At 40.2% G+C, this 13,104-nt stretch overlaps 1 protein-coding gene across 5 annotated transcripts in view; it reads left to right on the top strand.

The window, feature by feature from the left end:
• The window catches only part of hsd3b7 (hydroxy-delta-5-steroid dehydrogenase, 3 beta- and steroid delta-isomerase), a 37,982-nt gene that overhangs the window by 11,294 nt on the left and 13,584 nt on the right, over window positions 1–13,104 (top strand). For all 5 annotated transcript variants that reach the window (XM_066641957.1, XM_066641958.1, XM_066641954.1 and 2 more), the window contains exons 3-4: window positions 2,722–2,877; window positions 10,431–10,539. In XM_066641957.1, the coding sequence (XP_066498054.1) occupies window positions 2,722–2,877; window positions 10,431–10,539 (265 nt within the window). The remainder of the gene's footprint in view (window positions 1–2,721; window positions 2,878–10,430; window positions 10,540–13,104) is intronic.

Genomic DNA, 13,104 nt, shown 5'->3' on the forward strand with positions numbered 1-13,104 from the left:
AACATGATATCACCATCAAACAACAACCTCTTGGCTTTGTCAATGTTAATATTTTTAAACTAACTTTAAAATTGAGTGCTGAACTACAGACAGTGCCCTCTAATGACCGTCAGTCAGTGACAGATGCAGTAAATGTGTACTGAAATACTGAAAATGTGTTTAAAAATCATATCATTGTTATTGAAACATATACATTTTTTTTCCCGCTCTATGAGGAAGTTTCCTATTTGGAAATTGAATAAAGGCATTAAAAAGTGCTGGAAGCCAGGACACAAACAATGCGAATTGAGATGGGAAACGTTGGGTGTGGTCCAATGTATTCTTTGTAAACTGTTTTATGGAAGATAGATGTTTTACTGGTTCTACACCAGATGAGTTCCACATGGCATTCCCGAATGATTTCTCAGAAAGCTTTAGTGGAAAGACTCCGTGGAAAGCATGAGACAGTAGGGCACTCTCAATGTTTCTCCATGGCCATTTTGGAGAGTTTCTGTGGAGACAATAAAAACCTTTGGACAGAAGTGGTGCTGTGTATTGGTCTCTGGGACTACTGCTAGTGGAAGAAGTATTTTAGAGGAGTTGATGGAAGGCAGGATGGATGAGTGGATGGCAATTCATGTTCATCCTAAAGGAAAATGCAGTGTAAAAGCAGAAAGACTTCCTATTTTCTGTTAACTTTAACAGATGCTGTATTATTGCAACTGACACTTTTAACCTATATGTAAATATTTTGATATATATACAGTTATTAAAGGAACATAATATTTTATCATAAAATTACAGCTTCAAAATTACTGTGATGCTCCACTGAGCTGTAGTAGGAAGAACAGAGCCTCTCTTATTGCTACTCTGGGCTCAACACTGCAGAAACTACACTATGTAACTTTTGCAGGAATGTAGGAAACCACCCTCCCTCCCCATACCCACTGATTTCAGTACAGTGCTATAATTATTTATTACCCTAGAAGAAGCCCCAGGTGTCCAAAAGCCAAATCTTATGTAGTTTTATAGTTTGTCTGATTATAGTCATTACCCAGTGCTGTGTAAAGTTGGGTAATATAGTGTGTGTGTGTGTGTGTGTGCTAATCATGATGATACATTTCTGGGAGGACTTATAAATAAGCAGAATATTAGTTCTGTTTAATTGATTAGCACAGTCAGAATATTGTGGTGCAATGCATATCTTGTGGAAAGTTGTTTAATAATAATAATTGCTACATAAAACCATGCTTTAATCAGATAGTGACTCAGATTACCTTTATGCCAATCAGATTGTGTGGGAGACCTAGGCATGATATAGATTTACAGTGTGGGGTGCTGACCATTCAGAGCAGTGTTGTTTACCTCAGGCAAATCAACAGGTCCTGAGTAGAAAAATGTCTGTGCCTGGCCTTGCGCTGTATGAGTCCAGACAAAGTAAACAGGTTGCACAATGGCCCGAGGACACAAACAGGAGACCAACAAACATCCCTGTCTCTCTCTCTCTCACGCAAACACACACACACAAACATGCCAGACTTCCATGAACTGAGTGTTTAGAGGAAGCCTGTGGTGGAATTTCTTAAAGCACAAACCTGTTTTCTTAAGGTTACAAAGACTTTATGGAATTTACAAGGGGAACCACACACGCCAGACGCTCCCACATACATGCTCACATTAGCATACAAACACACACACACACGACATATGCACTCTCACACGCAAGTCTCAGTGTGGGCAGACGGAAAACACACAAACAAAAGGTGAACTGTCCTGACAATATGAGCATTTACTTACTCAACAATGACTCTGTCACATTCAAATTTCTGCTGTTCCCTGATCAGTCTCTGACTTTTCACTGGAAGTCAAGAAACACGTGAAGGAGTTTTTAAAGCATATTTATATTCATATTTGTTTGTATATCGCTATTTTACAACCTAATGGTGTCACAAAACAGCTTTATAAATCCAAATGAAAAGCAGAATGGATTACACCCTGTGAGTGGCCAACAGTGACAATGAAAGTGGCAGTAAAGAATCTCCCTCCACGCTAGATGAAGAAACTATGCGAGGAATCATAACTCACAAAGGTGGGACTCCTCCTTTGGTCAAACAAATTACACATAATAGAGCTTTTATCTGTCCAACACTAAACCATATGTACTACATGAAAATAAAGCTGCAAAACATGTTTTTAATTTCGCATTGGTTTTGTCATGTCACTGTTTTCCTGTCCACAGCAGTGTAACCCAGGGCAGCCATTTAGAGCAGGATATATTAAAATTGAGATTTAAGTAAACTGTGGCTTTGATGTGACCATGTAGGCAATCGCAAATTATAGACAATAAAAAAATAATAATTTATCAAGAAGATTGACCAGAGAAGGATAGGTCACCCCTATATTTAACACCCCTGTGTGAGCCTTGCTTTCTTCCAGCTGAGGGAGTTTTTCCTTGCCACTGTCGACCTTGGCCTCACTCACCTGGGGATTTGTACATGTTTACATTCTTTACATTCTTTACATTTTTACATTTCGTGTCAAAACTCTGTCTTACCGGAATTCTGTGACGCTGCTTTGTGACAACAAAACAAGTTGTAAAAAGCGCTTTACAGGTAAATTTGTTTTGGTTTGAAGACACCAAGGATCATCATATCGCTCACTTCTTGTTTTTCAGCTTTTTCTGAGCATGGTTGTACAGTAGGAGTAATTCTCTCTCTCCCTCCCTCTCTCCCTCCCCTTTAGAGCGAGTGAAGGTGGTGGCCATTAAGGGGGATATCACAGATTACGAGAATGTTCTGGACTCCTGCCAGGGGGCTGACCTGATCATCCACGCTGCGAGTTTGGTGGACGTCTGGCACAGAGTTCCAGAGAAGACCATCCAGGCCGTGAATGTGGGAGGTGAGGGAGAGGCTATTAACATGTACTTTATTTTCACACGTACACAGACCAAACAGATATCACCTCACATGATGAACAAGCATCTGACTGTTCCTCATCACGGCTGAGAAGTGTGTGGGGCTGTGATTATCATATCATCAAATTTGTGCTCTTCATGTTCGGATGAAACGGACGGTTGGTGAGTGTGTGTAAACAGCAAAACTAACTTCAGGTTAGGGCCAATTCCCTGTGTGGGACTGAAATCAAATCCACATGCAGCAGTGAGCCTTGGACAGAAACAGTCAAACTGGAATTCAGTAGACTACTATCAATCCAACTCAAATTACTTATCATTTTAGCAGTCGTAGGATGATTAGAGAAAGCTTGCCCAAAGTGGTTAATTGGAGACATTCGGGGAATAGAAACTCATGGTTCAAAGCTTTTATTTATTTTTTGTTTTCTAAAATTACTGGAAAATAACCAGTGTGTCATATTTCTTAATTCATTTTGAAGGAGCTGCCTTATGAGAAACAAAAACTGAAAACAGAACAAGAGAAAAGAGAACTTGTTTCTTAGTGTGGCTTTATCTGTTGTATATTGTCATGTCTGCTCTTTGGAGAGCCCATGTTTGTCAGCGCCTTTGTTTGTTTTGACAGGATGTGCAGACCTTTACCTCTGGTCAGCGTGTATGCCGTTCTTTTGTGGCTTCTGTTCAGAGTAATATCGGGTACAGGGGTCATTACTAGCATAGTGTGAACAACTGGATAGTAAAACCCCTAAAGAAAACAGAGATTATTCAACACCAGCCTTAACCCACGCTGTGACACAGTTCTCCATCAGCATGGTTGTGCTGGGAATGGAGAGTTTGTGCCAGTAAGTGATCTACGTGTTGTTTCCCGTGAGTTTTACACCTCACCTTCCAGCCATGCTCTGTACTGTTTTTAGTGGGTGGTGGTGTGTGACATTTGGGACGCTGCTGACATTAAACTTTGCACCGCACTTTGGTGACCTGGGAACCACAGCGTGGAAACACCTCACTTTACAGTTCTTTTCATAGCAAAACCTCATGTTACCAATTGAGAAGTTTAAAGGAAAAGGAAGTACGATTTTTAAATTGCGGTGTCAGCAAAGGATATGAAATTGTCATTGCTGGTATGTCCATCAAATGCTTACATAGTATAAAGGTGAAGTTATGAGCCCATTTTGTAAGCACTGTGCTGGAGTGTTTTTTTAAACCCTGTGTCCACTCACTGTCCACTCTGTGAGACACTCCTCTGTTGTTGGTCCACCTTGTAGATGTAAAGTCAGAGACAGTAGCTCATCTGTCACTGCACAGTGTGTGTCGGTCGTCCTCTACATCAGTGACACAGGACGCTGTCAGCTAGATGTTTTTCGTCGGTGGAATATTCTCAGTCCAGCAGTGACACTGAGGGGTTTAAACACTCCAGCAGCATTGCTGTGTCTGATCCACTCGCACCAGCACAACAAACACTAACACACCACCACCATGTCAGTGTCACTGCAGCGCTGAGAATGATCCAACAACAAATCCAAAAAAATGGACTGTTCATAAGTGTGGAGTTAGACTTTTCTCACAAAAGGTAGGGCAGGGTTGGAGAGAGAAAGTATTTGCATATTAATTGCAGCTGCTGGCAAATAGTTATGAATATATTTGACAGGAAAATAGGTGGAACAGTGCAGGGCCTTCAATGGAAATTCAGTCTGCTGAGTACATGATATACAAATTATCTCCAAACGTGTGTATACTGCCCTTGTAATGAGGCAGTTCAGCTAGTTTAAGGTGCACAATTTCATACATTCAAGGATTTCAAGCTCCATAATGAGGAATGAGGCACCGTGGAACACTGGAACTGCGTTCAGTATAATCTGTGTTTACCAGTACCTTTTCCGATAAGTTGGAATGGTGTTTGTGATCTAGAACTAATCATCCAACATCTGTGCCTGACTTCACTCATGCTCCTGTGGCTAAATGCCATCAAATCCTCACACAAATGGTCAGACATAATGAGTGTAACAGCTTCCCAGTGGATGGTGGACATCCGTAATAAGAAATGTTTGATAAATAGATGTACACACACATTTAGTGTAACCACTGGTCCACACTTATTTATAAACACTGATCTAAGATCAGTTCACCTCAGTCCATGTGATGTTGTATAATTGAAAGTTATTGCAAATCGAAGTTGTAACCTAACCCCTGATCAGTGAGTGGGTGGACTTGGGCCTGTTTTGTGTGCGTGCTGCAGTGAACGTTTTGTGAACCTCAGATGAAAGAACACCAGAAGAAGGAATGTGCTCTTGTGCTTAGCAGTTTGCTGTTAATTTTCAACATGCCACATCACCTTCCAGACGTTATTCACATGCTCTGCTCTTAATCTGTTACCATTCCTCTAAATCAAGACAGAGTACAAAGAGGTGACCCTGCTCACAGCCTTTGATCATAAAAAGGGACCTTTTTTATTTATTTAAACTGTTCTTGGTTTGATTTATATCCTACAAATATGTCTTTGGTACTGGTATAAATGAAGACCACCTGGTCCTGACCCTCGTTCCTCTTTCTCCGTGTCCTGCTTTCACACTTGGGTATGTAGCTATATGCAAAACTTTGTGGACTTTGGTTTAAGTAGATGTTTTATTTAGCTGGACGATACAGTTAAAATTTATATCACAACATATTTCTTAAAACCTCTTGTCTGTAAGCGTTTATCCAGTTCAGGGCGTTGGTGGGTCCGGAGCCTACCCGGAATCACTGGGCGCAGGGCGGGAACACACCCTGGAGGGGGCGCTAGTCCTTCACAGTACGACTCTCACATTCACTCACAAGCTCACACCTACGGACACTATATTCATGTTCAAAAATCACCTGTGCAAAGGCTAAAATAAACATGACATTTTGAGATCATTCATGTTTTCTCTTTCACTTCTGTCAGCGACAGATTCGGGGAAACGAGCTGCACTTGAATGCAATATAAGTCCAAGCTTTGGATCTCTGTCACTGTTTCCATCCATTGTTTTGTAGGTCTGTTAGCAACTATTTTCTACATTTTAAGAGCTATTTTGAACAAGTATTTGTCTGTTTACAGAAAACTCTTGTTAGTGCAGATCCAACTTCTTCCCAGGGGAGTTTTGCTGACTTTGTAAGGTTCAGCTCCTCTGCCGATAACAGGCTTTAAAAGGCTTTATACACAGTTACTGTGTACATCCTGACGTTAACGTTCACTCATTTGCTGTCTGTAACCCTTATCCAGTTCAGGGTCACGGTGGATCAGGAGCCTACCCGGAATCAATGGGTACAAAGACCCACTTCCACCCTCAACAGGATGAAGCACATATAGAAGATGAATGAATTATTGAGGGAATATAATGATTTATACTGTGTGTACATTTGCTTCCAATTGTTTAAGCTCAACAATTGAAAGAAATTGTGCAGAAAAAGGTAATATCTAAGTTAATTCATTCATTTTGTTTAATTCAAAATAGGTGTGTGATTTATAAAATACATCTGATGATATATGAAGGAGTGAGGGGAAAAGAGAAAGAAGAGCAAAGCAGAGAGAAATGGAATGTGAGATGCCAAAGAGTGCTGTTCATAAATGAGTTATTATTGCTTTATTCCACAGCCCCTGTATCTCACTCTTTCCATCTTGCTTCTCCCTGCTGGGCCATCATCCCTCACTCATGGCTTTCCTTTCAGATTCAACCCTCCACATGCCTCTGTCCTCGTCGCTGGTTTTCCTGCCAGATGACGCACAACAGCTGCTACTGGAATCTACTGCAGTAAATATTGTGAAGATTGTATTGTCCTCCAGGTGACTCTGCGTGTCTCTGGAGCTGATTAAACGGACATTTACCACCGCTTCCTGATTACATTCTTTTGTCACGGAGACTTCTGGTGTGGTGTAAACATCCTCTGCTGCCCTTTTTAGATTCTACATCTATGTCACCTTCTGTCCTGGTGAGGAGACTGCAGTAGCAGGCAGATATTTGAATGTACACGCTTGAAGCTATATTTAACATAGGCAAATTGCATTTAAATGGAAGAATCTAGCCAAGGAATTCAAGTGAAATTTGTGTGAAACACGAAACTCAATTCAGAATTCATTTTTGTGCCTGTGGTGAATATACCATTTGGGATTTATTTTTAGTCCAGTTCTAATCCCACCCTCAAAGGTACATTTGTCATAATCACAATCCTGTAATTTCTCATAGAAATGGACATCAGCTTTCAGGAGAATCAGACCGTCTGCACTTGCTGTGTCCAAGATCATTAATGATCCAACGTAATGGAAATTCATGAGATCCAGTACAAGTCGGGAATGGAGCAGAGTGACCTCAGAGTCTGAAATTAGTTCATTCAATACCTAAGGCCATGAAATTAACAGAATGAAGCAGGCCCAGAAATTGCAGCACAGTTAACCACATGTAGAAATTCAAGTGTTTCTGCATCAACTGCATATGTTACAACTGTTTAGAGGATGTTGCGTGAAACTAGGCCTCACTGCAAAGACACCGTTGTTATGTCAGAAGAGGAAGAGCGTAATGAATGAGGACGAGAGGTGGGATTCAAGGGTCATTTCATCTGGGCGACAAAAAAACATTCTCACTATCCAAAGCAATACAAGTATCTCGATTTTAATCGTTCATTTTTAATTTACCACATCATTTGTACACAGCGGATGTCTCTTGCAATGTGTGAAAATGTAATGATGAATGAACCAATAGAAACGCTGCAAAATTACTCTGAATTAAATATTCTAAAAAAGGTTACTATTTTGGAGCTGCGTGTTCTTTGAACAGCGGCGATATGTATTTATAGACGACATGCTTTTTCTCATTGCTACTGATTTCTGGAAGCCTATGCAATGTGAACAAGGTCATTGAGAATCATTTGGTGAGAAATTCTCAGTTTCAGAAAAACGTTCCGAGTCAGATTTTCTCAGCGGTAAGCGGTGATAAGAATCAGGTTTCTGTTTACCGTTTTTATGCTGAACTGTTATAAAGGCATTGTCTGATGCGCGAGACTTTCTGATGTGATTCTGATTTATAGTTCAGCCTCTGAAATCTGTTTATGTTTGAGAGATACAGGGAGGATGTTATCTGTAATACAGGCTGATGTACCTTTTTATATACAAACAGTGCTGAGAAAAAGTATTTACTGTTTGGTGACCTCCTGGATGAGCTGTCCATGCACTCCTGGAGAAATTGATGGTGGCCCAACTACTCCCTGGAAGATTTGCCACTGTTTCTAATTTTCTCTTTTATCTGTGGATAATGTTTTTCTCTCTTTGTTTCATTTCTGTTTTGAGTGTCTTTAGAACACGGAAAATGTACAGCATTCCAGAGATATATTTTAGTCTGTTTCACATTGTGAAATTGAAAGTTGAATTTTATAAGAGGGTTACTTTAATATTTAAGCGGCAATTAATATTAACTCTGAACAGTAAACTAGTTGATGGTAGCTTTTACACCCATTTTCCTATATTCATATTTAGCCTCAAACAATCAGGAAATTGAACTGATAAACATTACACCGACCCTAGAACAGTGGTTCTCAAACTTTTTCTGTCATTCAGCACCTCAGACGAAGGGGAATTTTCGTGCCCCACCTGCACCATATCGGCCCCAAAAAATGGTAGTAAAATACACATGCAAGTTTACAATTTTGTAATTTACTTAAGTAACATCAATTTCTATCTTTACAGAAGTAGCTTAACATTATAACAACAGATACAACATTAACATCAGTGTTCACAAATACAGAACATTGTGCTTCACTTTCTCACTTTTCAGTCAAAAACATGTTGATGTTGAGCAAAGGCAGGTGCAGGGCGTAGGAGTGAGGTTTATATTGGTGAGGGATATATTTGCTACATCAAAATATTAGGTAGCTATAAGCTGTTTGCTATGTAGATAAAGCAGTAAAATACTACATTTATAACGATGTGGAACAGTATTTGATTAACATTAACGTTAGAGAATGAGGCTGTGTCCCAACAACACACTATGGAACTTAACACACTACACTACAGAGAGCACTGATAAGGGTGGTGTGTATATATATATTCACACCATTCAGAGCACCCGTGTGCAGTTTGAGACACGGCCAGAGACTAACGTTAACTTGCTGCATGTTTAGAGCTCTTTCTCACGACAAGAACACAGCTAATATCAACGTTCACTGACTCTCAGATCCTCCTCTGTTTCCCTAACAGTTATAAACAAGCCACTTTCATAACTGTAATTGTCCCTCATTGTTATCTGTTGTGCTCTCGTTACTGACCTCAGCCCAGAGCTGGTCAACATTAAACTTTAAAAACCAGACTCTGACGGTGAAGCTGATGTTTGGAGCTAATTTATATTTGAACAGGTGCCTTAACGAAAGCTGAAAGAAGACCCGGTGTCTGACTCACTGCCAAAACACGTTAATCTCAGTGGCACATTTTCAAAATAAAGGTTTGCCAATAAAAGCATATTTTGTTTCCAGGCAAGCTACGTTTTTCTGGGGTCCCATCTAATGCTCTTTTATTATGTTCAAGAGCTATTAATGAATCTATTGTGAGTGGGTGCTTTTTACTGAGTAAGCTTTATAGGCAAAACAGAAAGGCATTAATAAAGAAATGCTAATTTCTTTAGATTCCTTGCTCCCCACCTGCAATACCCACACGCCCCACACTTTGAGATACACTGCCCTATAGAGTTATCTTTCATTAATATACAGGGCCTGCTCTGGCTGCATAACAGCAACATTAATGGAGACACAGGCAGTGCTGGGAGTGAAGCAGGCTGATGAGATGGGAATAGTATGGTATTTAGGAGTGTCTGAAATCTTATTACAGAAGAGATTTAGGCATGAATAATGGAAATATATTAGGAATATATTTGTTCTGCTCTACCCGGCTGTACATGAGCAGAGTTTCCCCTTCAGTCATTGAAATCAATATCTTATTAATTACTTATCTTAGTCTAATATTACAATTAATTTTATGATCTGAAATATTTGTGGGTGACGGATATGCACAAATAGAATCTGGGGAAGAAGCGTAATAGTTCACAGAACTGTGCACACGTACGTCTGATCCACAGTTCTTGTTTTTCTCAGCCCTCGTGGTTATAATACCAGTAGTGGCCTCAAACTCAACTCAAGGTTGTGCAAGAACCTTCTGATGAAGTAGTATGGTCATTCAATTCCATAAATTTTTTTTTTTTTTATTAATTTCAGAAACAGAGACAATGCCTCACATCTCTGGACTTTACTGCATAGTAACTGGAAAAAGTACTGAAAAAAAACCCAAAACGCCTTGTGGTCTGGGAGCTGTTATTATGGAAACTTATTAATGCTGTTTGAGGAATCTGAGATTTCGAAAGATTTTTCTGCTTTCAGGAATGTGGCTTTGATACTTTTATGTTTCCTGTCATTTGACGTTTTGGTTACAAACCTTCCCATAAGCACTGTGTATGAGGAGACCAGACTTTACTTAATAATGTTTTGGGTGAGTGACCGTACAAAAATAAGTGATTCCATGTTGTTGTTCTCTCTTTCTTGTGTTCTACAGGTACAGAGAATGTTATAAATGCCTGTGTGGAGCTCGGTATTCAGTACCTGGTCTATACGAGCAGTATGGAGGTGGTGGGTCCCAACGTAAAAGGAGATGCCTTCATCAGGTGTGTGTGTTGTTTTTTTTTTTTTTTTTTTTTTTTTTTTCTTAAACCATTTTGGAAGTCATACATTCCCTTCTGTCCTGATTTCTCTCCCTCTCCCATGTCATTACGTGGATCATGATCCATCATGCCGGATCATCTTCTCTAAAAGCATCCAAAACGAAAAGTGCCCCACACAGCAAAGTAGTGGTAGTTACTCAAAAACATAATTGGTTACCAATAACTGATCTCTTCTCTCAAACTGGAATTATTTTGCTCTACCCTTTGAACTAAAACCCAACAGCTCCTTTACATATTTACTTATGAACAGAAAGCCCGGTCAGTGTCCTCACCTTCACTCAGAACAACACAAACTGTTATGCTGATTAAAATTATACCAGGCAGGTCCAGTCTCAACACCCCTTTCAAAATAGATTTTAAAAAGCTTTCAAGAGATGCAGCCGTTTAAAGTTGGCTAACTGTCTGATCCCCTGTGACGCATCAATCATCTGAAGATGGCAGTTAAAAAGTGGCCTGTCTCTCTCTCTCCCCCCATGTCACACAATTAGAATGAGAATCGCTTTATTGGCCACTGTGCTGCACACAGAGGAATGTGTTCTCTGCATTTAACCCAATCCGTGCAGTGAAACAAATTTGCATACACACACACACACATACACACTAGTGAACACTGCTCCAGGCAGTGAGCAGTGCCTGGAGCGGTGGACAGCCCTAGCCACGGCGCCCGGGGAGCAGTTGGGGTTTAGGTGTGCACTTCAGTCATGACCTGCCAGCTCTGGGGATTGAATCAGCAACCTTCCAGTTACACGCCCAGTTCCCTCACCACCAGGCCACGGCTGCCCTCCCAAGCACCCTGCTAGTCAGTGTTGAGCATGCTAGCTGATGTGACAGAACTGGGTATTTGTTGTTCTCCTCCAGTGTGTTGAGCTGTCCATGCCTCCACCTTCCCAGTTTGGTGTCAGTGTGTGTGACTGGGGGGCAGTATGAGTTCTTGGGTGGCATTGGTGATGACTAATATTTGGGGCAGGAGCAGGGGTGTCACTTACTGAGAATGTTCCTGTTGACTTTATGGAGTTTATAGCGTGCTGCTCACTGTCAGAGAAGACAACACACAGTAATTGCTCAATGAAAGAAGGAGAAATCAAGCAACAGTTGCATGTTTCTTTGCACAGTTCTGCCCCTAAATCCCCATGATTTATTCTTCTACAAATGAGTCCAACATAAAGGTAAAGATCTCAGAAGATGTTGGAAGTCTCCTGGAGAAAAGGATGTTTGTTGATGTTGGTGACATGAAAGAGAAGATTATTTTTAAACCTGCTCTAAGAGCATTCCTATAGTATCTTTTGGACATTGCCAGCAGGGGTCCACAGCTTGAGGCCTGGAGGACTTCACTGCGCTCTTTTCCATTGGCACATCTAAACCAGCATTTACTGCAGATAAATCCTGTTCCAGTGAACTAAATCAGTTCATCTTTAAATGTAAAGCACAAAGAGGAAATGCTAATCAGAAGACCATGTCCATGTCCCTTTATTCTCTGCACTGTTTTGTCTTCTCATTCATCTTAAACATCAGTGGCATGACAGCTTGCTCTCAGTTCGATCAGCATGACTGAAAACAGACTAAACAGCAGAGAAGAGATTGAGTGTGTTACTGTGAATTTGTTACTGTGATTTTACCACAGGATAAGGGATTAGAAAACACAGTGCAAGCAAGTGTATGCAGAGCAACAGATGGACTACAGTCTTCAGTTTTAGAAATAGGATGTGTGGCTGTGAAAGTTGAAAACTGGAATGCGAGTGTAGTTTTACAGTTATGGCTGATTTGTGTGACGCCTATTGTCCAGAGACGTTGAACATGACTCTACAACCTGATCTGTCCAATTTAAGCCTGTTTTTATTTCATTATACTGAATATGAAATAATATTAGACCTTAGTTTGGTCAGCAGGGAAAAATCCTGAGATGAGAACAGCGCTTTTGGAGTATTGTTTCAGCTGCATACTTCACCATCCACTCTTCACTTAAGCTACAGCACAGCAAGTTTAATCCTGTGGATGACTGAAAACTGCAGTACAGCAATATATCACTGTCTATGAGATGACATCACTGAAGCACAGGCTCTAGTTTCAAGGGGCTGGATTCTGTAGTGGTGGTGTTTTTGTTATAATTATTATTATCATTATTATATTATTGTACACAGAGTATATCAGTATGATATACACACACACACACACACACTTATACATAAACATGTGTGTGGGGAATTGTATGGAATTTTCACGATGAATGGACCAATAGAAATGCTCCAAAATGACTTGAAATAAAATCTTTTTACATTGATTCCATTAAAATTTAAGAAAATACATGTTATTAGTTTTGAAATATATGTATATAAAATAGATTTATATTTTTTTGGGGAGGATGACAAGCAAATGCTACTTGGAATTCAGAGGCAGTCAGAGTCCACAAACATCAGAAACAGACCAGTGATTTGCTTTTAAAGCTTGCTGTTTTTTGTTTGTTTGTTTTTTCGTATTTGTGGAGAACAGAGGCAGAACCCCAAGGAGTGT

This window comes from Hoplias malabaricus, chromosome 13, assembly GCF_029633855.1.
Source record: "Hoplias malabaricus isolate fHopMal1 chromosome 13, fHopMal1.hap1, whole genome shotgun sequence".
NCBI lineage: Eukaryota > Metazoa > Chordata > Actinopteri > Characiformes > Erythrinidae > Hoplias > Hoplias malabaricus.